General features: G+C 39.4%; 1 protein-coding gene across 1 annotated transcript in view; it reads right to left on the reverse strand.

Annotated features, from left to right (window-relative positions):
- Nucleotides 1–201: 201 nt before the first annotated feature.
- HSD17B3 (hydroxysteroid 17-beta dehydrogenase 3) overlaps nucleotides 202–26,742 on the reverse strand; it is a 63,677-nt gene continuing 37,136 nt past the window's right edge. Inside the window, exons 5-11 of the mRNA XM_043453433.1 lie at nucleotides 26,193–26,260; nucleotides 24,992–25,027; nucleotides 21,887–21,921; nucleotides 20,657–20,738; nucleotides 20,056–20,121; nucleotides 16,935–17,084; nucleotides 202–959 (exon numbers count right to left, since the gene is read on the reverse strand). Coding sequence (XP_043309368.1) covers nucleotides 849–959; nucleotides 16,935–17,084; nucleotides 20,056–20,121; nucleotides 20,657–20,738; nucleotides 21,887–21,921; nucleotides 24,992–25,027; nucleotides 26,193–26,260 — 548 coding nt within the window. The 3' untranslated portion in view covers nucleotides 202–848. The remainder of the gene's footprint in view (nucleotides 960–16,934; nucleotides 17,085–20,055; nucleotides 20,122–20,656; nucleotides 20,739–21,886; nucleotides 21,922–24,991; nucleotides 25,028–26,192; nucleotides 26,261–26,742) is intronic.

Genomic DNA, 26,742 nt, shown 5'->3' on the forward strand with positions numbered 1-26,742 from the left:
TGTCTAAGGGGGGCACGCTTCATTAACGCCAGACAACACCAGCTCACCAGCTGGTATGCTCCTCCCTCAAGACGTGAATGAGTAACTCCCCAACATGCCACCCCATATATGTTGACAGCTGAAACCCTCAGTCCAGCACCCCAAGAAGTGGAGACCTGTAAAAACCTCATTTCTGCAGATATCAACTCCTGCACTAGAACAGTCGTTTCTTTTAACTACTTTTATTTAGCAATGTATCGTTTTTTGTTTTTATTTTTATAAACACAGTCTTACATAGAACTCCAAGTAAAATTGAAATAGATAAATCTGGTGCAGCATTAGTTGAAACAAGGGGTTGCCAGAAACTGTCCTGGAGTAACCTTTGCCCCCACCTATTCTCCTAGACAGTTTCCTGGGCCTCTGAGGAAGCCAGTTTGAGAACCAGTGACTACTCAAGGACTACTGTAATCTTGATAAAGCTTAGTGACTTCAGACATTCTATAATATAGCTATAAAAGTAGATTACTAGGTATAATTGTTTTCAATATTCAAAGAATCAGAGGCTTTCTTCTCACATTATATAATTCCATACAGAAATTTTCCAGTATTACATACACTTCTACCTTCTCTAACTATGAAAACCCCATTGCACAACACATGTTTTTATATCACAGCTCTCCCAAAGATCTCCAGACTTGACTAAAATTGCAAAAAAAAAAAAAAAAAGTTGAGTTTTCTGTGCTGTGTCTGTGACATGGGCCCTCCAGTTTCAGGGAGGTAAAAGGTACTGGTCTGTTCCTGGGTCCTCTGTGGCCAGTGCAGAATCTGGTGAAGAAAGCAATGCTGGATGGCACACGAGTTCATCAACACTATCTGATGTTGGCATTCTTCCTGAGGTAGTCCACGTAACGAGTCAGGAGCATCTTCTGAAATGCACTGCTGTAGAAGGCCCATGATGGGATCAGGTTCAGAATGCCAGCCTTGAATAGACAAAAACATGAGTGTCTTGGAGAGAAGAGGGGCAAGGAAGATGCAATATAATATCTCAGTTTATATGCATCACCTTTAAAAATATATATCTGATGAATGAGTTTAAGTACCAAACCTTTCAAGTAGTTGTTAAAGTTTCAATGTCCTATGTATGACACTTTCTTAGCAAATGAGGTTTTCTCAGGAACCAAAGTGGTTACTTGTCAGATCAGTTGTGATATATTTCTAAATTAAGAGAACTCTGTCCATAGTAACACCCTCCTTATCTTCCTTCTCTTGGTGAGCACCTTTCTCTTGGTCCTTGATCTCCCAGTATCTTCATATTTATTCTACCAAAGTTCTACTAAAATGAGATTCCAAGAAAGAATCAGAAATGCTTTCCATCACCTGACACAATGCTGAGATACAATGGTGTACCTGAATGCATGAAAGAGTTAATGCAGGAAAATGGCCAAGATGGTGGAGTAGGAAGATGCTGAGTCCCTCTCCTCTCACAGGCACACCAAAATTACAGCTATTTGCAGAACAACTATTAATGACAGAGACCTGAAATCTAGCAGAAAAAAATCTCCTACAACTAAAGATAGAAAGAGGGAACCACAAAGAGATGAGTAAAAGTGGTGGAACGTGGTATAGTCAAGGCCCTTTCCTCTGGGAAGAAGACCCACAAATGGGAAGATAATTATAAGCACAGAGGTTTTTCCTAAGGAGTAGGTGTCTGAGCCCCACACTGGGCTCTCTAGCCCAAGGGTCCTGTGTCAGGAAGATGAGGCCACAGAATGTTTAGTTTTGAAGGTCAGCAGGCTTACTTTCAGTAAAACCAGAGGGGGGTTAGGGAATAGAGACTCCACTTTTAAAGTGCTGTGTGCTTAATCGCTCAGTCATGTCTGACTCTTTGTGACCCCATGGACTATAGCCTGCCAGGCTCCTCTATTCATGGGGATTCTCCAGGCAACAATACTGGAATGGGTTGCCATGCCTTTCTCCAGGGGATCGTCCCAACCCAGGGATTGAACCCAGGTCTCCCACATTGCAGGCGGATTCTTTACTGACTGAGCCACCAGGAAACCCCCACTTTTAAAGGGTGCACACAAAATCTCACACACTCTGGGAACCAGGGCAGAAGCAGTAATTTGAAAAGAGCCTGTTGATCGTAGAGAGCCTCCCAAAAGGTAGGAGACAACTAGAGCTCACTCTGGAGACATAGACCCTTGGGCAGCCACTTGGAGAGCTCATTCTACCACAAGGACACTGATGCTGGTAAGCACCATTTTGGAATCCTCCCACCAGCTTGTTAGTGTCAGAACGTGGCCCCACCCACCAGCCTGTCAGCACTAGCACTGGGACTCCTCAGGCCAAGCAACTAGCCAGAGAGGGACACAGTTCCACCCACCAGTAGGCTGGCTTTCTTAGGACACCTTCCTGAACACCTAGCTTCCCCAGGATCCAGCCCCAACCACCAGTGTATTGGCGCTGGCCCAAAGACCCTCAGGGCCCTATGGTCAGCTGTCAGGCCCAAACCTGCCCATTAGCAAGCCAATACCAACTCCAGGACTCCCAGGGCCTGCAGCCAGAGACCCTGGGACTCAGTTCCACTCACTAGTGGGCTGTCACTAGCTCCAGGACACTCTGGGTCCTAGTCTTGAACACCAGCAGGCAAACACCGGTTCCAAGACCCACAGGCCCTTCAGCCAGAGAACCCAAGACCTGGTTCTGCCCACCAATGGGCTGTCACTGGCCTCTGAACCCAGTCTCACCTACCAGCAGATGGACACTAGTTCCAAGAATGCAACATTCCCACAACCTAACATGTCAAGACCAGGTCCACCCACCAGTAGGCTAACATCAGCTCTGAGACACCATGGGACTCACAGCTGCCCTGGAATCAGACCCCACTTACAGCTTTGGAACACCAGACTCAGCAGCCAGCCATGTGAAGAACCAGCCCCATCCTCTAGTAGACCTACACTAGATCCAGGATGCCAAGCCCTGCAACCAGCCACCCTGAAGTCTGACTGCACACACTAGTGAGCCAGCATTAGCCCTAGGGCCCCCCTGGAGTTCGCACCTGACTCCTAAGAACCTAGACCCACCCACCAGCAGCCTCTGAAAAAGACAGAACTGGAAGCCAGCCAAGCTTATCAGACCACCCACAGTAATCAGCCCACCAGAACAGAAGAGCTTGCACAGTCCACATGGGGACACCCCTAGAATATATAGCTCTGTTGAGCAGAGGAGCGTATACTTCTAGGATATACAGGATATTTCCTGCAAAAGGCCCCTTCTTCAAGATAGGGAAATTTAACCAACCCACCAGATACACAGAAATGAAAACAGTAAATTAGGCAAAATAAGGCAACAGAGGAATATGTTCCAAATGAAGGAACCAGATAAAACACCAGAAAAAAGAATTAAGTGAAGTGAAGTTAAGCAATCTATCTGATAAAGTTCAAGGTAATGATTAGAAAGATGCTCAAAGAATTCAGGAGCAGAATGGTGAAAGATGAACAGAGTGAGAAGTTAATGGCTTTTTTTTTTTTTAAAGAAAAAACATAAAAAGAAGATATTTGAAGACATCACAACTAAAAACTTCTCTAATCTGGGAAAGGAAACAAATATCCAGGTCCAGAAAGCACAGAGAATCCCAACCATGATCAACACAAAGAGGACCACATCAAGACACATTGTATTAAAAACAGTAAAAATTAAAGACAACAAGAGAATATTAAAAGCAGAAAAAGAAAAGCAACAAGTTACATAGAGGGTAATTCCCAACTGGCTATCAGCTAGCTTCTCATCAGAAACTGCAGGCCAGAAGAGAGTGGCATGTGTATTGAAAATGATGAAAGTGAAAAGCCTACAATGAAAAATGCTCTACCTGGCAAGATTTTCATTCAGATTTGAAGGTGAGAGCAAAGGTTTTACAAACAAGCAAAAGCTTAAAGAGTTCAGTGCCATGAAATCAGCTTTACAAGAAATATTAAAGGAACTTCTTCCCTAGGCAGAAAAAAGATCACAAGTAGAAATACAAAAAGTACTAAATAAAAACATCTCATCAGTATAGCCAAAGATTCAGTAAAGGTAGTAAATTAACCGCATGTAAAGCTAGGAGGAAAGTTAAAAGGAAAAAGTAATAGTAAAATCATCTGTATCCACAATAAGTAGTCAAGGTATAAACAAAACAAAAAGATACAAATTATAATGTCAAAAAAGTAAATATGGAGGGGCAGGGGGTAAAAATGCAGAGTTGTTAAAATGTGTTTAAACTTAAGAAATTGTTAACTTAAAACAATCATGTGTATATGTTGTTCAGTCGCCTGGTTGTGTCCAACTCTTTGTGACACCATGGACTGCTCCACGCCAGGGCTTGACAGCTACATATAAACCTCATGGTAACCACAAACCAAAAACCTGTAATAGATATATGCACACACAAAAGAAAAAGGAACCTAAATACAACATTAACAGTTGTCATCAAATTAAAGGAAAGCAAGGAAAAAACTTAGAAAGGAACTACAAAAACAACCCAGTTCAAATGGCAGAACATAGATATCAATAATTACTTTAAATGTAAATGAATTAAATGCTACAATCAAAGGACACAGAGTGGTGGAATGGATATAAAAACAAGACAAGTATATATGCTGCCTACAAGAGACTCACCCCAAATCTAAAGACACACACAGGGAATGCTCTGCTGGTCCAATTGTGAGGACTCAGCACTTTTATTGCCGTGATCCCAGGTCTGATCCCTGGTCAGGGAACTAAGGTCCCACAAGCTGTGGCACTGTGACCAAATTAATTAATTAATTTGGACACATACGGATTGAAAATGAGGGGATGGAAAAAGGTATTCCACGCAAATGGAAATAAAAAGAAAGTTGGGTTACAGCACATATATCAGAAAAATACAGTTTAAAACAAAGACTGTAATAAGAGAAAAAGTAGGACATTATATATTAATCAAGGGATCAATTCAAGAGGCTATGACTATTGTAAATATATGTGCAACCTACATAAGAGCACACAAATACATAAAGCAAATATTAACAGGCATAAAGGGAGAAACTCACAGGAGCACAGTAATAGTGGGGGAACTTAAACACCCACTTACATCAATGGGCAGGCCATCCAGACAGAAAATCAATAAAGAAACACAGGCCTTAAATTACACCTTAGGACAGATGAACTTAATACATATATATATATGGAACATTCCTTCCCAAAGCAGCAGAATACACATTCTTTTCAAGTACACATGGAACATTTTTCAGGATAGATTATCTGGTAAGCCACAAAAGAAGTCTCAGGAAATTTAAGAAGATTGAAGTCATACCAGGCATATTTTCTAACCACAACACTATGGGACTAGAAATCAAACAACAACAACAAAACTGAAAAAACACAAGCATGTGGAACATTGTTTAGTGGCATAAACTATACGCCACTAAACAACTAGTGGATCACTGAAGAAATAAAAAACTGCCTGGAGACAAATGAAAGCAAAAATAACGATGTAAAATCCATGGGGAACAACAAACACAGTTCTAAGAGGGAAGTTTATAACGATACAAGCCTACCTCAGGAAACATGGAAAATCTCAGAAAAACTATCTCACCATACACCAAAAGGAACTGAAAAAAGAGAAGCTCAAAACCCAAAGTTAGGATAAGTAAAGAAATAATAAAGATCAAATCAGAAATAAATGAAATAGAGACTAAAACACAATAGAAAAATCAATGAAACTAATATCTGCTTCTTGCAAAAGATAAACAAGATTGATAAACTTTTCGCCAGACTCATCAGGAAAGAAGAAAGAGAATCCAAATCAGTAAAATCAGAAATGGAGTTACAACCAACATCTCAGAAATAAAAAGGATCATAAAATATTACTATGAATAATGACATGCCTATAAAATGAACAGCCAAGAAGAACTGGACAAATCACTAGAAATGTACAATCTTTCAAGATTAAACCACGAAGGAACAGACCAATTACCAGTAATGAAGTTGAATCAGTAATTAAAAAGACTCCCATTCTGAAGGCTTCAGAATGGGAGAAAATAATAGCAAATGAAGAAACAGACAAAGGATTAATCTCAAAAATATATAAGCAACTCCTGCAGCTCAATTCCAGAAAAATAAATGACCCAATCAAAAAATGGGCCAAAGATCTAAACAGACATTTCTCCAAAGAAGACATACAGATGGCTAACAAACACATGAAAAGATGCTCAACATCACTCATTATCAGAGAAATGCAAATCAAAACCTCAATGAGGTACCATTACACGCCAGTCAGAATGGCTGCTATCCAAAAGTCTACAAGCAATAAATGCTGGAGAGGGTGTGGAGAAAAGGGAACCCTCTTACACTGTTGGTGGGAATGCAAACTAGTACAGCCACTAAGGAGAACAGTGTGGAGATTCCTTAAAAAACTGGAAATAGAACTGCCATATGACCCAGCAATTCCACTCCTGGGCATACACACCAAGGAAACCAGATCTGAAAGAGACACATGTACCCCAATGTTCATCGCAGCACTGTTTATAACAGCCAGGACATGGAAGCAACCTAGATGCCCATCAGCAGATGAATGGATAAGGAAGCTGTGGTACATATACACCATGGAATATTACTCAGCCGTTAAAAAGAATTCATTTGAATCAGTTCTAATGAGATGGATGAAACTGGAGCCCATTATACAGAGTGAAGTAAGCCAGAAAGATAAAGACCAACACAGTATACTAATGCATATATATGGAATTTAAAAAGATGATAACGATAACCCTGTATGCAAAACAGAAAAAGAGACACAGATGTACAGTAGGATGTACAGATGGACTCTGTGGAAGAAGGCGAGGGTGGGATGTTCTGAGAGAATAGCACTGAGACAAGTATACTATCAAGGATGAAACAGATCACCAGCCCAGGTTGGACGCATGAGACAAGTGCTCAGGGCTGGTACACTGGGAAGACCCAGAGGGATGGGATGGAGAGGAAGGCAGGAGGGGAGAGCGGGAAGGGGAACAGAATTCTTTTTTTCTTATTTTATAAAGAAAAAAGAAAAACAAAAAAGATAACATATATAAATATTGCTGAATTTTTAAGGTGTGTGTATGTACAATATTTGTTCATTTTATTATTTTGTAAATTTAAAACAGCTTAGAGTTTTGATCTTAATATTAGAATTTTTTTTATAAATTAGTTATGCCAGATACCTTTTTCAACTTCATTATATCAATTCTATAGAATAAAGTATACTAAAAGGAAAAAAAACCTCCCCAAATCTCCTAAGGCGATAAAAATAAAAACAAAAATAAACAAATGGAACCTAATCAAATTTATAAGCTTTTGCACAGCAAATGAAACCATAAACAAAATGACAACCTATGAACTGGGAAAAAATATTTGCAAACAATGCAACCAATAAGGGCTTAATTTCCAAAATAAACAAACAGCTCCTATAATTCAAAAACCTCCAAACAACCCAACTGAAAAATGGGCAGAAGACATAAGCAGACATTTCTCCAAAGAAGACATTGTTGCTGTTCAGTCACTAAGTCATGTCTTACTCTTTGTGACCCGATGGACTGCAGCATTCCAGGCTTCTCTGTCTTTCACTACCTTCCTAAGTTTGCTCAGATTCATGTCCATTGAGTCAGTGATGCTATCTACCCATCCATCCTCTGCCACCCCCTTCTTCTTTTGCCTTCAGTCTTTCCCAGAATCAGAGTCTTTTCCAATGAGTCAGCTCTTTGTATCAGGTGGCCAAAGTATTGGAGCTTCAGCTTCAGCATCAGTTCTTCCAGTGAATACTCAAGGTTCAGATGGCCAATGGGTACATGAAAAGATGCTCAACATCTTATTTATTACAGAAATGCAAATCAAAACTATAATGCATTATCACCTCACATGAGTCAGAATGGCCATCATTAGAAAGTCCACAAATAATAAATGCTGGAGATGGTGTGGAGAAAAGGAAATCCTCCACACTATTGATAGTAATGTAATTTAGAGCAGCCACTATGGAAAACAGTATGGATGGTCTCTAAAAAACTAAAAATAGAGTTGCCATATGATCCAGCAATTCTACTCATGGGCATACATCTGGAGAAACTTGAATTTGAAAAAATATACGCACCCTAATGTTCATAGCATCACTATTTATAATAACCAAGACATGGAAGCAACCTAAATATTCACTGACAGATGAATGAATAAAGAGGATGTGGTGTGTGTGTATATATATATGCATATATGTATATGCATATATATATACACACATATATATATATGAATGAAATGATTTCATTTGAAGCAACATGGATGGACCTAGAGATTATCATAATAAGTGAAGTAAGTAAGTCAAAGATAAATATCATATCACTTACCTGTGGAATCTTAAAAAAAATAAACAAATGGACTTATTTAAAAAATAAAAATAGACTCACAGACATAGAAAACAAATTTATAGCTGCCAAAAGGGATAGCAGGGGGGAGGGAGGTAAATTAGGAGTTTGGGATTAGCAGATACAAACTACTATATATAAAGTAGATAAATAATAAGATCCTATATCTTGTTATAAACCATAATAGAAAAGACTGAAAAAGAATATATATATGTAAATGTGTGTATACATATATACACACATATATATAAACTCATTTATATAATATAAATATATTTATATTTATACAATATTTTAAATATTTACTACAATATACAATATTTAATTAATTAATTAATTAAATCAATCAATTAATTAATACAAAATACAATATAAATATTTAATACAATATAATATATATTATATATTAATGTATATATATAAATATATATAAACTCATATATATATAAATATATATATATAACTCATTTATATATATATATAAACTCATTCTATGATACCAAAACTACACAAAGGTATCACACACCAAAAAAGAAAATTACAGGCTCATACAACTGATGAATATAGATACAAAAAGTCTCAACAAAATATTAGTAAATTCAACAATAATTAGAACGCTTATACACCATGATCAAGTGAGATTTATGTCAGAGGTGCTAGGGTTGTTCAATATCCACAAATCAATCAATGTGATACACCATATTAACAAATTCAAGAATAAAAATCATATAATTATCTCAATGGATGTAGAAAAGGGTTTTGACAAAATTTAACATCCATTTATGATAAAAACTCTCAACAAAGTGTGTATAGAGGGAACTTCCTCAACATAAAAAAGACCATATATGGCAAGCCCACCACTAACATCACACTAAATGAGGAAAAACTTAAAAGCATTCCTTCTAAGATCAGAACATTCTCATCACTCTTATTCAACATATTAGTGGAAGTCCTAGCAAAGAAATCAGACAAGAGGAATCCAAGTTGAAAAGGACAAAGTAAAACTATCAGTTTGCAGATGACTTAACACTATACATAGCAAATTTTAAAGAGACCCAAGAAAACCATTAGAACTCATCAATGAATTCAGTAAAGTTTTGGGATACAAAATTAATACACAAAAATTTGCTGTGTTTCTATACAACAGCAACAAACTATCAGAAAGATAAATTAGGAAAACAATCTCATTTACCACTACATCAAAAAAAAAAAAAAAAAAAAAGACCTTTTACCTAAGGAGTTAAAAGACTTATACTCAGAAAACTATAGGTCACTGATGAAAGAAACTGAAGGTGACACAAAAGTGGAAAGATACAACATGTTCGTGAATTGGAAGGGTTAATATTGTTAAAATGATCACAGTACCCAAGGTAATCTACAGATTTAATTCAATCCCTATAAAAATGCCAATGGCATTTTTTCAAAGAAGTAGAACAATAATTCTAAAATTTTCATGGAAACACAAAAGACACAAAAGAATAAACAAAACTACTTTGAAAAAGAACAGTTATGTATCATGCTACCTAATTTCAAGCTGTACTATACAAACTATACTACTATAATCAAAACAGTATGATCCTGTGACAAAAACAGACAGACCAGTGGAACAGAACAGAGAACCGAGAATTGAACTGACATTGACGTGGGCAATAAATCTATAACAAAGGAGACAATAATATACAAGAGTGGAAAGACACTCTCTTCAATAAAAGGAATTGGGAAAACTGGACAGCTACATGCAAAAGAATCATACTGGACCACTTTCTCACACCATGCACAAAATTAAATTCAATGTGGATTAAAGACTTAAATATAAGACCTGAAACTATAAAATTTCTAGGAGAAAACATATGTAATATGCTCTTTGACCTCAGTCTTAATAATATCTTTGCATGTATCTCCTCAGGTAAGGAAACAAAAACAAAAATAAACAAAGGAAACTATATCAAACTAAAAAGCTTTTGCACAGCTAAGGATATATCAATAAAACAAAAAGGTCACCTACTGAATGGGAGAAGATATTTGCAAGAGATTTGTCCAATAAGGGTTGAGATCCAAAGTACACAAAGATCACATAAAACTCAACATCAAAAAAAAAAAAACCCGTGGGAGGGAGATTCAGGGGGAGCGGACATATGTCCACCTATGGTTAATTCATGCTGATGTATGACAGAAATCAAACCAATATTGTAAACCAATCAATCAATTAAAAATAGATAAATATTATTTTTTTAAAATGGGCAGAAGCCAGGACATGGAAGCAACCTAAACATTCATCAACAGAGGAATGGATAAGGAAGATGTGGTGCATATATACAATGGGATGTTACTTGGCCATAAAAAAAGAATGAAATAATGCCATTTGCAGTGATATGGATGGACCTAGAGATTATCATACTGAGTGAAGTTAGAGAAAGATAAATACCATATAATATTGCTTGTATGTGTACTCCAAAGAAATGGTACAGATGAACCTATTTACAAAACAGAAGTTGAGTCACAGATGATGTAGAAAACAAATTTGTGGTTACCGGGGGGAAAGCAGGGGCAGGGATGAGGATAAACTAGGAGACTGGGATTGACATATATACACTGCTATGTACAGAATATGTAACTAATAAGAACCTGCTGAATAGCACAGGGAATTCTATTCAATACTCTGTAATGACCTATATGGGAAAAGAATCGAAAAAAGAGTGGATATATGCATGTATAACTGATTTACTTTGTTGTACAGGAGAAACTAACACACTGTAAATCAACTATACTCCAATTTAAAAATTAATTAAAAAAGAAAAAATGGGCAGAGGATTTGAATAGACATTTTCCCAAAGAAGACATATAGATATCCAACAAGCACATGAAAAGATGCTCAACATCACCAACCGTCAGAGAAATGCAAATCAAAGTCATAATAAGACAGAACTTCACACCTGTCAGAATGGCTATTGTCAAAAAGACAACAAATAACAAGTACTGATGAGGATATGAGAAAAGGGAACCCTCAGCTAGTATGGAAAACAGTATGAAGAGTTCTTAAAATATAAACAATAGACTATGAGAGCATCCAGCCATTTCATTCTTGGATATTTATCTGAAGAAAATGAAAACACTAATTTGAAAAATACATGCACCTTTATGTTCATTGCAATATCATTTACAGTAGCCAAAATATGGTAGCAACCTAAGTGCCCATTAGTAGATATATGGATAAAGAATATGTGATATATATGTATAATATATATGATGTAATAATTTATATATTAATAATTAGTGTATGTAATAATTTATATATTATATATAATTTACTCAGCCATAAAAGTAATAACATTTTACCATTTGTGGCAACATAGGTGCACCTAAAGGGTATTACACTAAGTAAAATAAGTCAGACAGGAAGACAAATACTCTATGATTACTTTTATATGTGGAATCTAAAAAATGAAACAAATAAACAAACATAACAAAACAGAAACATAGATCCAAAGAACAAACAAGTGGTTGCCAGAAGGGAGGTTGGTGGGAGGAGAAAAATAGATGAGGGAGATTAAGAGGCACAGACTTATAGTTGCAAAACAAATGTGTCACAGGCATGAAATGGACAGTGTGGGAAATATGGTCAATAATTATATAATATCTTTCTGTAGTGAGAGACTTTATGGTGATAACTTTAAAATTTATAGAAGTATCTAATCACTATGTTGTGTAACAAGAACTAACATAAAATTGTAAGTCAATTATTCTTTAAAAACAAACAAGCACATAGAAAAAGAGATCAGATTTGCAGTTACCAGAGATGAGGATATGGTATGTGAATGAAAAGTACTCAAAAGGTACATACTTCCACTTAAAAGATAAGAAACAGAGGGTGTGGAGAAAAGGGAACCCATTGTTGGTGGGAATGCAAACTAGTACAGCCACTGTGGAGAACAGTGTGGAGATTCCTTAAAAAACTGGAAATAGAACTGCCATATGACCCAGCAATCCCACTCCTGGGCATACACACCGAGGAAACCAGATCTGAAAGAGACACGTGCACCCCAATGTTCATCGCAGCACTGTTTATAATAGCCAGGACATGGAAGCAACCTAGATGCCCATCGGCAGACGAATGGATACGGAAGCTATGGTACATATACACCATGGAATATTACTCAGCCATTAAAAAGAATACATCTGAATCAGTTCTAATGAGATGGATGAAACTGGAGCCCATTATACAGAGTGAAGTAAGCCAGAAAGATAAAGACCAATACAGTATACTAACGCGTATATATGGGATTTAGAAAGATGGTAACAATAACCCTATATGCGAGACAGCAAAAGAGACACAGATGTATAGAACAGACTTTTGGACTCTATGGGAGAAGTCGAGGGTGGGATGATCTGAGAGAATAGCATTGAAACATGTATATTATCAAGTGTGAAACAGATCGCCAGTCCAGGTTGGATGCATGAGACAGGTGCTCAGGGCTGGTGCACTGGGATGACCCAGAGGGATGGGATGGGGAGGGAGGTGGGAGGGGGGTTCAGGATGGGGAACACATGTAAATCCATGGCTGATCATGTCAATGTATGGCAATGTATGGCAAAAACCACTACAATACTGTAAAGCAATTAGCCTCCAATTAATAAAAATAAATGAAAAAGAAAGAAAGAAAGAAATTTAATGGTTACATTATAAGTCTATGTTGGGTTTTCTAAGTATTCAGTATTATCATCTACTAATAAAAAAAGTTAATTTTGTCTCTTCCAATAAAAAAATAAATAAATAAAAGATAAGAAAATACCAGGGATTTTCTCATGTACAACATGAGAAATGTTGTATTATATACATGAAAGTTGTTAAGAGAGTAAATTCTAAGGGCTCTCATTAAACAAAAAAATTTATTTCTTTAATTTTGTATCTGTATGAGATGATGAATGGTCACTAAACTTATTGTGCTAATCATTTCACGTAAGTCAAATATTATGATGTACACTGTAAATCTATAGAATGCTGTATATCAATTAAATCCCAATAAAAATGGAAGAAAAAAATTCATTTAAAGAGTTAATGAATCAGTCATGCTGCTAAGGCACTTCAGTCGTGTCTGACTCTATGCGACCCCAAATACAGCAGCCCACCAGGCTCCTCTGTAAGGCATAGATTATTATCGTGGAGTATTTACTTTGAAAAAGAGGGGAAGCCGCAAGTTGAGGCACAGATGCCTATTTACATACATATGAGGCAAGAGGCACAGGTCTTGGAAGGTTCTTGGCCTCAAATTACATTTCTGTCCTATAAGACAGGTCTAGGTAAGAGCAATTATTTCATCCACAATGTCATCCTGTTAATCGAACATTCCTCAGTCGACCTACAAAACATCCCAGAAACCATCTTTAGTTTCCTGCTTTGGGATACCCCAAAGGAGTGCAAAACTCAGAAGGCTCAAACTGCCTGAAGAAATAGGGTTACTCCCTACAAGGTTCAAGTTTTCCTCTAGTTGAACTTCTGTTGTTGAACCAGAATAATTCTTCTTCCACTGGCCAGTTCTATGAATCAATGCAACTTCTTCAAAAACTTCATTTTTCTCCCAGCCAGAACTTTTTTATTTCACAACAAAACCATTAACGTTGGGTTTTTTATTAATTAATTTAACCAGAGGATAACTGATTTACAATATTGTGTTGGTTTCTGTCATACATGAATCATCCATAGATATACATCGTTAGCCTTGTCTTGAACCAAATGTTCTGGATGACTGAAGTCAGCCATAGATAAAATAAATGGAAATCTCCGGCTCCAAGAAAATGTTCTAAAAAGCCCCCTCTCCCATCCCCATCTTTATCTACCTTCTTCCAACCTGGAGGCACCATGTAGAGGGGACCAGGAAAAGTTTGGCATCAGGCCAAAGTGGGCTTAAACCCTTGCTTCACCATTACAAGCCCGGTGCTCTTAGGCCACTGGATCCATCTGAGCTTCATTTGATCTGATCCAGCTCTGAGCTTCGGTTTCCTCAGCAGTAAAAGGGGAGCCAATGTCCTGTCTCACAAGATGTTTAGGAGGATTAAATGAGATAACTATGAAGCCTCAAGTTCCACATGGATTCTTAGGTAGAGGCTCCAGTCCCACCTCAGTTGTTGCCCCCAAAATTCCTTGGGGGTAGACAGCATCCTGTGTTGACCTCAACTCTTTGAAGTGGAAGACTTGCTTGTCTGCTGGTTGATTTCATTTGATTACCCATAACTTTAGATTCAATGATCTTTCTACACCCTGGCATATTCAAAATTGGTTTCAATGGTTTTAATGATTTACATGTTTTCCTTGTTTTCTCTTTTGCTTCACCAGGCACAGAATTTCTTCTTCTGTTTTTGGCTTCTGTTTGCCAGTAGAGATTTGAATTTGTTACATCAGAAATCAAAGAGAAAATTTTTTTAATTCAACTTTTGACATCTAGAATTGTATCACAGTATGTAGCAAGACAATAATCTTGCAAGCCATGCTATTGTCTCAAGAAAACATTTTCTAAATGCTAATGAATTCCATTTAAAACATCAATATCCTGGATGACTGCAAGTACAGAGTTCTCCTAAGGGATGGAGAGGATGTCTTACCCACTAAATCCCTCTGAGATGGACAGGATGTGACAGTGGGAAAGCATTCAAAAAGCCCTGGAGATGGTGGGAAGTAGAAAAGAGAAAGAGTGAGACATAGCCAGATGTGTGTTCCCTGATATGTTTGTCCTCTGGGCTCAGGCTGGAGGGCTGGGGGCCTGGGGTGAATGATAGGGAAGTGTGATAAATAAGTAAGGATGGCCAAGGAGGGTTTATTGTCTCCACTCTTCTGGAGTGCAGCCGCAGAACATTATCTCAGCTTAGCAAGGTAGATGCTGAGATTTGATTTTCCAGCACCTCTCACTTCATATTGGTGCTGATGCAGAGTAGAGAGGCAGAGAGCCTCTGTTAACCAAAGCTGCAGATGGACAGCTGGCCTCTGGCGGGATGAAGGAGATAGCAGAGATTCAGGGATCTGCAGCCATCAGTAGCTAAGCCAAAGGACAGAAAGAGTCACCCTCTCACTCCCACGAACATAAACCAGCAAGGAGAGCAATCATCAGGGAGACGAGGGGACACCAGCCACACACACTTAAGGACCAGTAGGAGATCATAGGTACTCTTTCCCCAGTGTCATCTTAGAGAGGCAGGAAGAAGGGACACTCCAGTGAGACTGAACATTTTTCTCTAAATAATGGGCAGCATATTTCCTAAATGCACAGTTTAGATTATCAGATCAAACTAAATTAAAATTCACTAGATATTCCACTAATTTGTTTTCATGCCATGCAGAAAGCAGTGGTCTGAAGAAAAACCAGATCAGCAATTGGCAACAAAGATGTTATATTCTTTCTGGTTGTCTACTTTGCAACGTGAGTTCAAACGGTGATTCTACACCTTGTCGACATTCTATAGTAAAAGTAGCAAGTAATCAGCTGAGACATTCAGTATCTCTTGCCACAGCCTCAGTACTGAGGCCCAGGAGATAGCCGAATGCTTTGGGAGGATTCAGTGCACTGCCCTATGAATCCCTCCAGCATCAGAGAGAGAAAGAAAGAGATAATTCCCACAGGAGGCGGATAAGGGAACGACAGAAGATAACATGGTTGGATGGCATCACCGACTCAATGGACATGAGTTTGAGCAAGCTCTGGGAGTTGGTGATGGACAGGGAGGCCTGGCGTGCTGCAGTCCATGGGGTCGCAAAGAGTCAGACACAACTGAGCCAGTGAACTGAACTGAATTCCCACAGTAGGAAAGCATATGAGGTAGAGGAGAGAGTTGATATACGAAGGAAAAGTAAATATCTGGCTAAAATTCTTTGGTGATGCTGGAAACAGAACTATCCTGGCACTGTTTGTTTTCAGTATTAGCGTGCACCTCCTCTACCTTTGTTTCATATTTTGTTTTGTTTTTTCTAAAAACAGCCCAGGGATGGCCAGAACTCCTCATGCCACATACTTCAGACTATTTCCACATTTGATGGAGTCCATAGTGTACAGGAACCGTCTTGTACTTGCTCACGAGAGCCAGTTGTGAGCTTCCTCCCGAATTCATGTGCAGCGACAACACACTGGTAGCTTCACATCAATCATGGTAATCAGTAAATGCTACAAGTCAAGGTGTTTTGTTTTTTTGTTTTTTTCCTGGAAAGTTAAACATTTACTGGCACAGAAAGCCAAAAACATAGACAGCCCCTACAGGGAAGCACGTTGTGTTTTGGCCTAACCTTCACAAAGCTCTGGGAATCACTTCACTTTCTGAGGGGAGAGGTGAGGCAGCCAAGGATGAGATATGCCAACTTTGGAGTCATCTAGAGCTGGGCATCCAGCCCTCCAGCTTCTCCTAGCCCTTGCTAAATATACCTTTCATGGGCTGGATTACCCTCAGCAGCATACCTCTAGCATCACTACCCTACCGAAAGCTCCGACCGCAAGGAGAAGCTGACTAATCCCTGCTGGGGCCACCTGCATGTCTGTCCTCCCTTGCTTCGAGAAAGGAGAAGTTATCAATTACCAAGATTTCATGGGTGAGGCAGCCACAGGTCTCATCTCCAATCGTGACATAATTCAGTGATTCTTTAACAAACTCATCAGCAGTCTTGGTTATCATGTTGGTTTTTAGATACTTTGTCATCGGAGTTGAAATAGCATACGGCGTCAACACCTGCAACGGGAAATGGAAACCATGACACAGGAAAATCTGCTCAGCCCTGAGAAATTAACACCCACGTTATCATCCCTTCATGTTCAAATTCTGTTCTTCCCTTAAAAAGTCTCAGGACAATATGTGATAATAGAATAGTGAAAGGTGTAGAACCAGCACAGAGCTGGGATCAGAGAGGTTGGTTTCTGGCTTAATTTAGCAACCAACTCCGGATGATGCCTTGGTCACACTACATCAGGTGGTTCAAATACACACAGTGTGAGTGAGAACATGAGCTCTTAGAACCCAGGTCCCCCACTTGGAAAGTGAAAATGCAGGACATCCAGTTATACTTGAAGTTCGGACAAACAATGGAAAATTTTTTTAGTTTAATTATATATCAAGTGTTAATGGGATATACTTACTCTCAAAATATCATCTGTTATCTGAAATTCAAATTTAACTGGATGGCCTATGTTTTATCTGGCAGAGATATCACAGAAGTTTATTTCTAACACATGTGACCAAAGTTGGAGCACTTTCAAATACTTTAGATTCCCACTTTCACACTTCAGTTAGGAGCCAGGAATGGCACATACCTCATAATCTATCCTATTCTGGTAAGAAAAAACAACAGCAGCACACTGGCCTCTGAAAACCCCACCATCTTTCCACCGGTGGTCTCACCATATGTGGCCTGGCATGAGGTTTAATGATGGGGTTTCTTACTTTAGTCCCTGACATAGAGACCTTGGCATCTTTAGGGGGGGAAAAAACCCATGTTTGTTTTCTTTTTCTTCACATTACTTTAGAAATTTCTGTCACATCACTTTTTTTTCTAATCACACTTGAAATTACATTGTTTCACAGTTGAATCCAATGTGTGTCAGTCAATTCAATTCAATTTGTTCTCACGGAAATTGACAGTTATTAGTTTGTATAATACTTTTCTTCCAAAGATCTCTAAGTGTACCCTTAGAGAAATATAAGAAGCATGCATTTTCAAACCCAGTTTTCAGATAGGGAAATAATAAAAGTGTTTCCATTCCCACAGTGAGTTTTGGTTGACAAAACACCTTTCTGTACCAAACAAGGGCTCAATAAATATTGGTAAAAATTTGCATAATTACTTATTCACTAGATCTTCACAGTAACCCAGAGAAGTAAGCAGCTATTTTAAACTCCTTTTTACAGATGGGGAGACAAGCTCAGAGAGTTTAAACAGGCTGTTCAAAATCACTCCGAGGATAAATGGCAGCACTGGGATTTGAAAATCAAACCCAAGTGTACAGTGCACACTCCCTCAGGAATTTTACAAATATTCATCGGGTACCAATTACATGCGTGTTTGGAGAGACCAGTTAGTTTTCAAAACATCATAGAGTCTTTTCCAGGACTGGTAGCAGCTCCAAGGCTTCTGCCTGAGAGAAGGAGCTCCCTTCTTCTACCCCACTTCTCCCATATCTTCTGCTCCACAGAACCCACTGACTTAGCAGCTACAGTATCTCTGGCCCACAGCTATCAAGCTCAAGATGATGCTGAGACTGTCACATGGCCAGGAAGCAAGTGGCTCTGGTAATCATTAGCACTGTTCACCAAATATTTCTAGTTCTTCTTTCTTCCAAACACATGATAGAATTGCACTTCATAGGTTCCTATAGTTGGGGGCGAATGAGAAATAAATCTTTGTGCTTTTAAATTAATGACATTTTAGGAATTATTTTTTACTGCAGCAAAATTAGCTTATGCAGAGTAATGCTGTTGCAAAAGGAATCTGTCCTTGGCTAGGAGCTGCAGAATGGATAGAAGGGAAAAATATTTGATAAGTAAGACTTCAGTTCAACAAGGCTGAGAATGGGATTGTACTCACTATAACTGGGAAGATGCTTTTATTTACACAGTTCCTCCTATTAACTCACACCTGCCTATTGAATAAGCTTTATCCTATAGCTGGTTAATTCATAAGAATGGCCACCTGAGTGTTTTAGTTGAAAATCGGTATGTACAGCACTAATTTTAAAAATATAACTATGAGTGTGCCTTTTTCATATATAATGGTGGTGGTTTAGTTGCTAAGTGGTGTCCAACTCTTGTGACCCCATGGACTATATATAGCCTGCCAGGCTCCTCTGTCCATGGGATTCTCCAGGCAAGAATACTAGAGTGGGTTGCCATTTCCTTCTCCAGGGGATCTTCCTGACCCAGGAATTGAACTCAGGTCTCCTGCACTGGAGGCAGATTCTTTACCAACTGAGCTACATGGGAAGCCCTATTCATATATAATAGTATGTCATCAAACTTCTCTGCAAACAATTAACAAAAAACCTCTCTAAACTGTTTATTCAAGGTTCCAGAACCACTTAAGAGTTAACTGTGTTGCCAGAGAAAGCACATGGCATATTGTTCAGGCTAACGACAGCAGTGATGATCCAACTCTGTTTACAGTTCAAACAAGGTCAACTCCATGTCTGTGCTGTCAGTGTGGGAGAAAGAGAAAGCAGAGAGCCTCTCCCCCAGCTGCTCAAGAACCAGAGTGTGGGAATCTCTGGGGCCCATCACAGGTGAACGGCAAGCAAACACAGCACTCTCTCCCCCTTCCAACATAGACCAATATCCGGTTTTCTTTTGTTTGTTCCCCACACATAGTTCCTCCCACATGAGCCTATCTTCTGGATCTAGGTCAGAGAGTAAAGGCTGGTTAGACAAGATCCTAATTTCTGTCCTGATGGCAGCATCAGGCGGCAAGCGTTTCTGAGCACTCACTCACCCCACTCCCATTTCCTTCTCCGGCACTCAGGGCACGGATGAGGGCAGCAACAGGCAGAACCATGGCGGCCCCGCTGCCACCTCAAGGGTCACAGGAACCCACGTGGTGTCATACAGACCCTCTCTCCCAGTCACACATGCTCAGCCCGTCCTGCCGGAAGGAATGGCCCTGGCTCCATGGGGTCCAGAGTTCCCATTCCCAAGGACTCAGAACTGTTGACCTCACCTGGATGATGATTCCCTTCTCCTTATATTCTGCTTGCAGTGCCTTGGAAAATGTGCACATAAAAGCCTGGAACAGAAGGAGAAACACCTAAGGACTTGATTCTCTCTCAGAGGCAAGGTGCTCAGATTTCAAAGGACACCAAGGGAGCTCGCCTTGATGGGAGTTATTCAGAACTCCATTTCCTGGTCTGGGAAGAGCTTCCTCAAAGAGCAGGAATATACACTTTGTAATAAATACCTACTTAGGGCCACCTCCTGTCCATGTTATACCCAGAGAGGTCTCTGGGATGGAAAGAAACTATCAATACAATGTTACTTGCTGGCATGAAGAGTGCACCAGCTCCCAGGCAAGGAAGTGAAAGGGGGCTGGAATTTGAAGGGGGCTGAACTGCCTGGCTGGGCTACTGCAAGTCTTCATCAGCCCAGGGGCACATCTTTTTCAGATTTGCACCCAGATACTGGTGGACTAGCTCCCTGTACCTAGAAGAGTGCCTCTAGGCAAATCTGCCTATCAGCTTGCCAGATGATCTGAAGGAAAAGTACTAAATGGGAAAACCAAGGGGAAGAAGGAGAAGGAAACTTGGACTCCATCTGTCACTCACCTTGGAAGCTGAATAGGTGGAATACAGAGGCCAGGGAAAGAGGGCCACCCCAGAAGATATGTTCAAGATGAGACCTTTCTGCCTAACAGGCAATGAAACAAAGTTTCAGTTACTTTGATACTTGATTACACCTTGAGAAGGGAGAATATAAAGGGACTCATGTGAACATTAGGAAACTTCCATCCTCTCTAGGTTTCTGTGTGTGTGCTAAGCATTTGGCTTCCAAGAACTGTGAGTCCAACTTCACCTCCATCATGAACAATACTACCATACGGTGATGTCAGCTGGTAGCCAGTTGACTTCAAGGGCTGGTGACAGGAAACAGGGGCTCAGATACAGCAAAGATCCCCCACGAAAATGCAGAGAACCAACTCAGCTCAGACAAGACTCAGGGGGAAGGGAGCCTTCTCTCTCAAGCGTGACTACATGAGCTCAAAGTCCCTTCTGACTCGTAAAAATGACCCACAACAGGACAGATGTCATATGTAGAATCCTGTCCTGGGTGGAATTTGACAGTCCATCATCAGCTTACACAGGCACTCCTACACAAGTCTCTGAGGTTCTTACCCTTTGGAAATTCAGTATCCTTAACCCTTTCCTAGTAGATGGATTCTATCCAGAAAAACCAAGAAACTTCAAATTTGAATACCAGGGCCAAGCCCCTTCTTTCTCTAGGGAAGATAAAACTATCAACCATTTGCTTTAATGAATACCACCTGAGAAAAACCAGTTCCCAAATGGGCATTGTACTAGGGTAATTTAAAATGTGGAATATAAATAAATAAATAAAAATAAATAAAATAAAATAAAATGTGGAATAAATAGACACTGATGGGATAGTGATTTTTACCCCTAAATTGGAATATTCATTCTGACAAGAGTTGAAATGCATAATAACAAAGAAATGATCTCAGGCCAACTTCTGAAGTTTCTTTTAAGCTCATTGTGAGTTAGTTTTTTTTTTTTTAATACAAGGTCTGCTGGAATTGCTGTTTTCTTCCTCCCTCCAGTATATGCTACATTTGACCTTCAAATATGCTTATCTGTTGGCAAAGCTGGCCTGGTCCAGAATGTTAGGCTTTCAACCCATAATCTCCATGTCCTTTCACCACAGTTTCATCATTTGTTAAAGCAGCAGCAGATGAACCCTGTCCCCCTGACCCCTAAGTCAGCTGACTGCCAGGCCAGGCAGCACAGGCTGCTCCAAGCTTTTTCAAGGAAAGAACTTACCTTGATTGCATGTGTTTCAGAATCAGCTGTGTCATCTATAAGAGAAGGCCAAAGTTAAGCCCTGACCTTTAAAGAAACAAAGTAGCAATGGGCAGTGGGAATTTGGGAAATAGGCGCTGGAAGAAACTGGAGAAAGAACTTCAGCTTCTCAAATGGCCTTGAAAATCTGCTGACACTCACTGGAGGTAATTTTGGCAACATTAGAGTCTGCTAGAACCTACAGCAGGCATCGTAAACAAATGGCAAACAGGTCACAGGCCTCTAGTTTCTTCTTCATAAAATTGAAGTCTTTGTGGAAAATGGAGTGAAAAGCTATAGAATTGACTTATGGCTATGGGACCAACACTGAGGCTCCCAGATACCCTTCATTCTGGCAGAGAGGTAAAAGTAGGTTGGCCATTATAAAACTCACACAGGAGTTAGAATTAGGGGACCATCAGGAAACCTAACACGTGTCCATCTCACATACAAGGTACGAGATAAAGAAGAACAGCTCTTCAATTCAACAGCAGTGTTGTTAGCCTGCATGTGGTCTATGAAATAGCTCCCTAGATACATGTCTGCTGGTCTGCTGGAGTTACAACAGGATTGAAAAATCCCTTCCCCACTCCAATTTACTGCCCCTGGAAGAGGTCTTCCCTGCCAGTTCTGGAGCAACACCCTTGCCTTGATTCTCCTAACTTCATTAAGGTGGAGCACTATTGGACAACATTTCTCAAAGTCTCCCAAAAACCTGATTGGGTGAATGATCCCAATTAGAGAGACAACACTGGACTTTGTGGGTCCCTGTCTCAAAGGTTCCAGTATTTAGTCTCTTATCCTACCTTCCGTTTGCCCTCAAATTCATTCTCCAGTTTTGCCCTTGATAGAGAACTCTAGTGTTTCCAGATGGTTCCTTTGGAATAATTAAATGATACTAGTCAACATTCAGAAAACTAAGATCATGGATCTGGTCTCATCACTCCATGGAAAATAGATGGGGAAACAATGGAAACAGTGACAGACTTTATCTTTTTGGGCTCCAAAATCCCTGCAGATGGTGACTGCAGCCATGAAATTAAAAGATGCTTGCTCCTTGAAGGGAAAGTTACAACCAACCTAGATAGCATATTAAAAAGCAGAAATATTACTTGCCAACAAAGGTCTGTCTAGTCAAAGCTATGGTTTTTCCAGTAGTCATGCATGGATGTGAGAGCTGGACCATAAAGAAAGCTGAGCACTGAAGAATTGATGCTTTTGAACTGTGGTGTTGAAGAAGACTTTTGAGAGTCCCTTGGACTGCTAGGAGATCCAACCAGTCCATCCTTAAGGAAATCAGTCCTGAATATTCATTGGAAGGACTGATGCTGAAGCTGAAACTCCAATACTTGGGCCACCTGATGAGAAGAACTGACTCGTTGGAAAAGATCCTGATGCTGGGAAAGACTGAAGGTGGGAGGAGAAGGGGACAACAGAGGATGAGATGGTTGGATGGCATCACCAACTTGATGGACATGAGTTTGAGCAAGCTCCAGGAGTTGGTGATGGACAGGGAGGCCTGGCATGCTGCAGTCCATGGGGTCACGAAGAGTTGGACACAACTGAGCAACTGAACTGAACTGAACTGAGTCATGTTTCCAACTAGCATGGCCATCTTGGGCATGACACACTTAGAAGTTAACCTTCAATTTGTTTTCTTTGTCACTTAAGAAAGTTAGCATCTACCAATGTATAAAATATATTTTTTTAGAAAATCAAAGCATTTTTCTGCTAAAAGAGTCAGAAAGTTGTCAAATACATTTGGGAAACCCTGTGATCAAATGGACCAAGACTAAAAGATCAGTGTATACATTAATGGAAAGGTTTTAGTGGTAAGGCTGCAGACAACAGCAGGACATATAAAACTTTCAGTTATATGGGCTGGGGATTTTAAAAAGCCATTGATTGCTCAGCATAAAAAGAATGTATATTTACCAAAACAAACAAAGAAACAAACCAATGGTGAAAATAATTTTTGTCAGCTCAACCTTATCTACCTGATAAGGTTTGGTCTGCTCAGCATCTATCCCCCTTTCCTCTGGAAAGCAGTCTTCTGCTGCCAGTGCATGTAGTGAAGATGAGACTGTGCTTCCCATTGCTTTCCAAGAAGGGTTCCGGTTTCATGAAATCAGTCATGCCTGATTCATTGCTGACTTTCCACTGAACCATCCAGAGCAGTTATGAGAGCTTCCATGCACAGTTGGGAATTTTGTGTACCAAACAAGATGCCCAGCTGTGGGAGTGAGTGTGGGCTAAAAGACCAGGGTTCACTCAAGCCAGTTAGATGGCTTTCATCATTCAGAGGTAAAGGAAACATTGTTTTCACACAAAAGCATCATCTACTCATCAAGCATAGGGCTATGTCCGCTCTCAGGCAGCATCTTTCTCCAAACTGTCTGCCCAGACAATTTGTCTACCTTTTTTTTTATTCACAGAAAGGTACAGCATAAGATAGCTTTGTGGTAGTCATGGCTATATATGCTTATGCAGTAAATTCTAATAAAAGGACCTGAGTGCTGAATGGCACTTGACATATAATTTAGTTCAATCCTCAATACATTAATAGCAGATGAAGAATATGAGGTTCAAGGGAGCTAAATAGCATTCCCAGTGCTGTCTACTTAACTAGTAACTGATCTGGAATCAGAATACATATGCACTTGAACTTCAATTCAACAAATATTTTTTTTAACAACAAGAGTCTATAAAATTCAAACCACAGTCTCTGTCCTTTTTCCAAACAGAGTGAGCTTTCCTCTATTTACAAAGACTAAATTCAGAGGAAGGTACTAATTTTTATAAGTTGCTTTGGAATCCTGAATTCATCATCATCAGGCCTCATATGTTCTGACATATGACAAAACTGAATGCAGAAATAAGATTCAGATGCTAGGGAGAGTGAATCCACTGTATTTTCTTGATAAAAAAAAAAAAGACAATTAAAAGGCTACTACATAGTCTTTCAATCAAGTACAGTTCAGTTTTAAAGAATTCGACATTTACGGGGAAGGGGCCAGTTCTCCTGAGTTGCCAAATTCCAACAGCTACTACATTTTAATGCATTGAGCATATACATTGATTACATACCTTCACAACTGAGGTGATGTTACAGTGGATGAGGCTCTGTAATAAATAATCACAATCATGATTTAGCTGGATCATTTGAGAAATTCTCTTGAGAAATATTCAGTGCTAAAGAACCACAAAGTGGGCAAAAAAGTGTGCCTCAGTTAAGAGTTTCCTTGAAAATTTAGGGAGGAATATGGACACTGTTTCTCAAAGGGAGATGGTTAATTTCCAGCTGAAGGAAAGGAGGTTAGTATATGTGGGTCTAGAAGACACTAACATAAAGATTATAAAGATGAATGCTTGTATAATACAAGTTAGAGGTTCTGGGCTACAGAAGCCATATAAAGAAACTACTAGAATTACCCAAGACAAACAAAGAGGGAAAGAGGGACAGACACATAGACAAGTACAAATGCAGACATAAATAAAGAGAAGCAGGAATGGAATGAGCTTAATGAAAAGACACAGACTTATGCCAGAAACAGGGAACATGGAGTTAGATATGTGGCCAGAAGAGGTTTGGTGAGAGGTTCAGCAGTGTCCAAGCAATCCGGCATTATTCATCCACGTGGTATATTTGGGGCTTACATAGAACCTTAGGACTACTTGCAGGATTGGGGAGTAGAAGCATCATAGCCTGTTAAAAATTAGTACAACCCTTTGATTTCAAAGGTCAAAGCCTAGAGAAGAGTCAAAATACAGTGCCTTCAAAGACTGTTAATGCATACTAAATTTACTTAAGACCAACAATGACAGTCATGGGTCTGAGTTAAGCTTGTTGAACTTACAACACCCTCAGCCACAAAGTCTGTATTATGGACTTCCCTCACACTGAAAGTTGAACAAACCTTATGACCTTGAAAGGCAAAGAAAGCCAAAGACCTGGCTTTCTCCCACTGAATCCAAAGCTATGAATTTGTTAGCAGCATTACCTCCCTTATAAAGCACAGTGTGGAGCCCCCAAAAGACTGGGACAAGTGAATTTTGATGTGTGGAGAAGAAGGAAGGTATTCTTTTCCTAGAGATAGTCCGGAACAGTGACACCCTTCACTGTGTATCAAGTACTCAGGTGAGTACTTGAAGGCGACACCTCCCGTCATCCACCTGGATTGCAGAATTTTGGCCACACTCCCATCACCCCTTCCCAGCCCTGGTATTACCCAGCTGCGGGCTCAGGACTGGGGGAGAGGAAAACATCCACAGAACAGTACAAGCCTACCTGGATGTCATCTGGCGTGTTAAGGAAATGGCTTGGGAGAAGGTTTGGAAGCATTCCAACATTGTTGACTGACCAAGAAAGGCAAAACAAAAAGATATCAGAAGACTCCATGGCAAATGTCTATTGAAAGCCTTAAAAATTGTCATATTCAACCCAGAAATTCTTCTCTTGGGAAGTTTTCCAAGAAAGCATGTACAAAAAAAATGTATATAAAAGGCTGTTCACTGCAACATAATTCAATAACAGTGAGGAAATTGGAAGAGAAAAAACTGTGGTCCAATAATACAATGCAGATATAATGAATCATGATACAGCCATGTGGTGGGATGCAATGCGGTCATTCAAAACAATGACTGCTCAGAGTTTTAAAAACCTGGGAGAACATTTTTGATGTATAATTTTTTTAAATGTTGCAAAACAGTATGTAAATTTAATCCTCATTTTCAAAATATGCATGTATCTGGAAAGATATGTACCAAGATGCTATCTCAGGCTGTTAAAGATTTTAAGGAACTCATAATTCTTTTATGTGTTCATCTGCTCTTTCTAG

This window comes from Cervus canadensis, chromosome 30 (genome assembly GCF_019320065.1).
Source record: "Cervus canadensis isolate Bull #8, Minnesota chromosome 30, ASM1932006v1, whole genome shotgun sequence".
Lineage (NCBI taxonomy): Eukaryota > Metazoa > Chordata > Mammalia > Artiodactyla > Cervidae > Cervus > Cervus canadensis.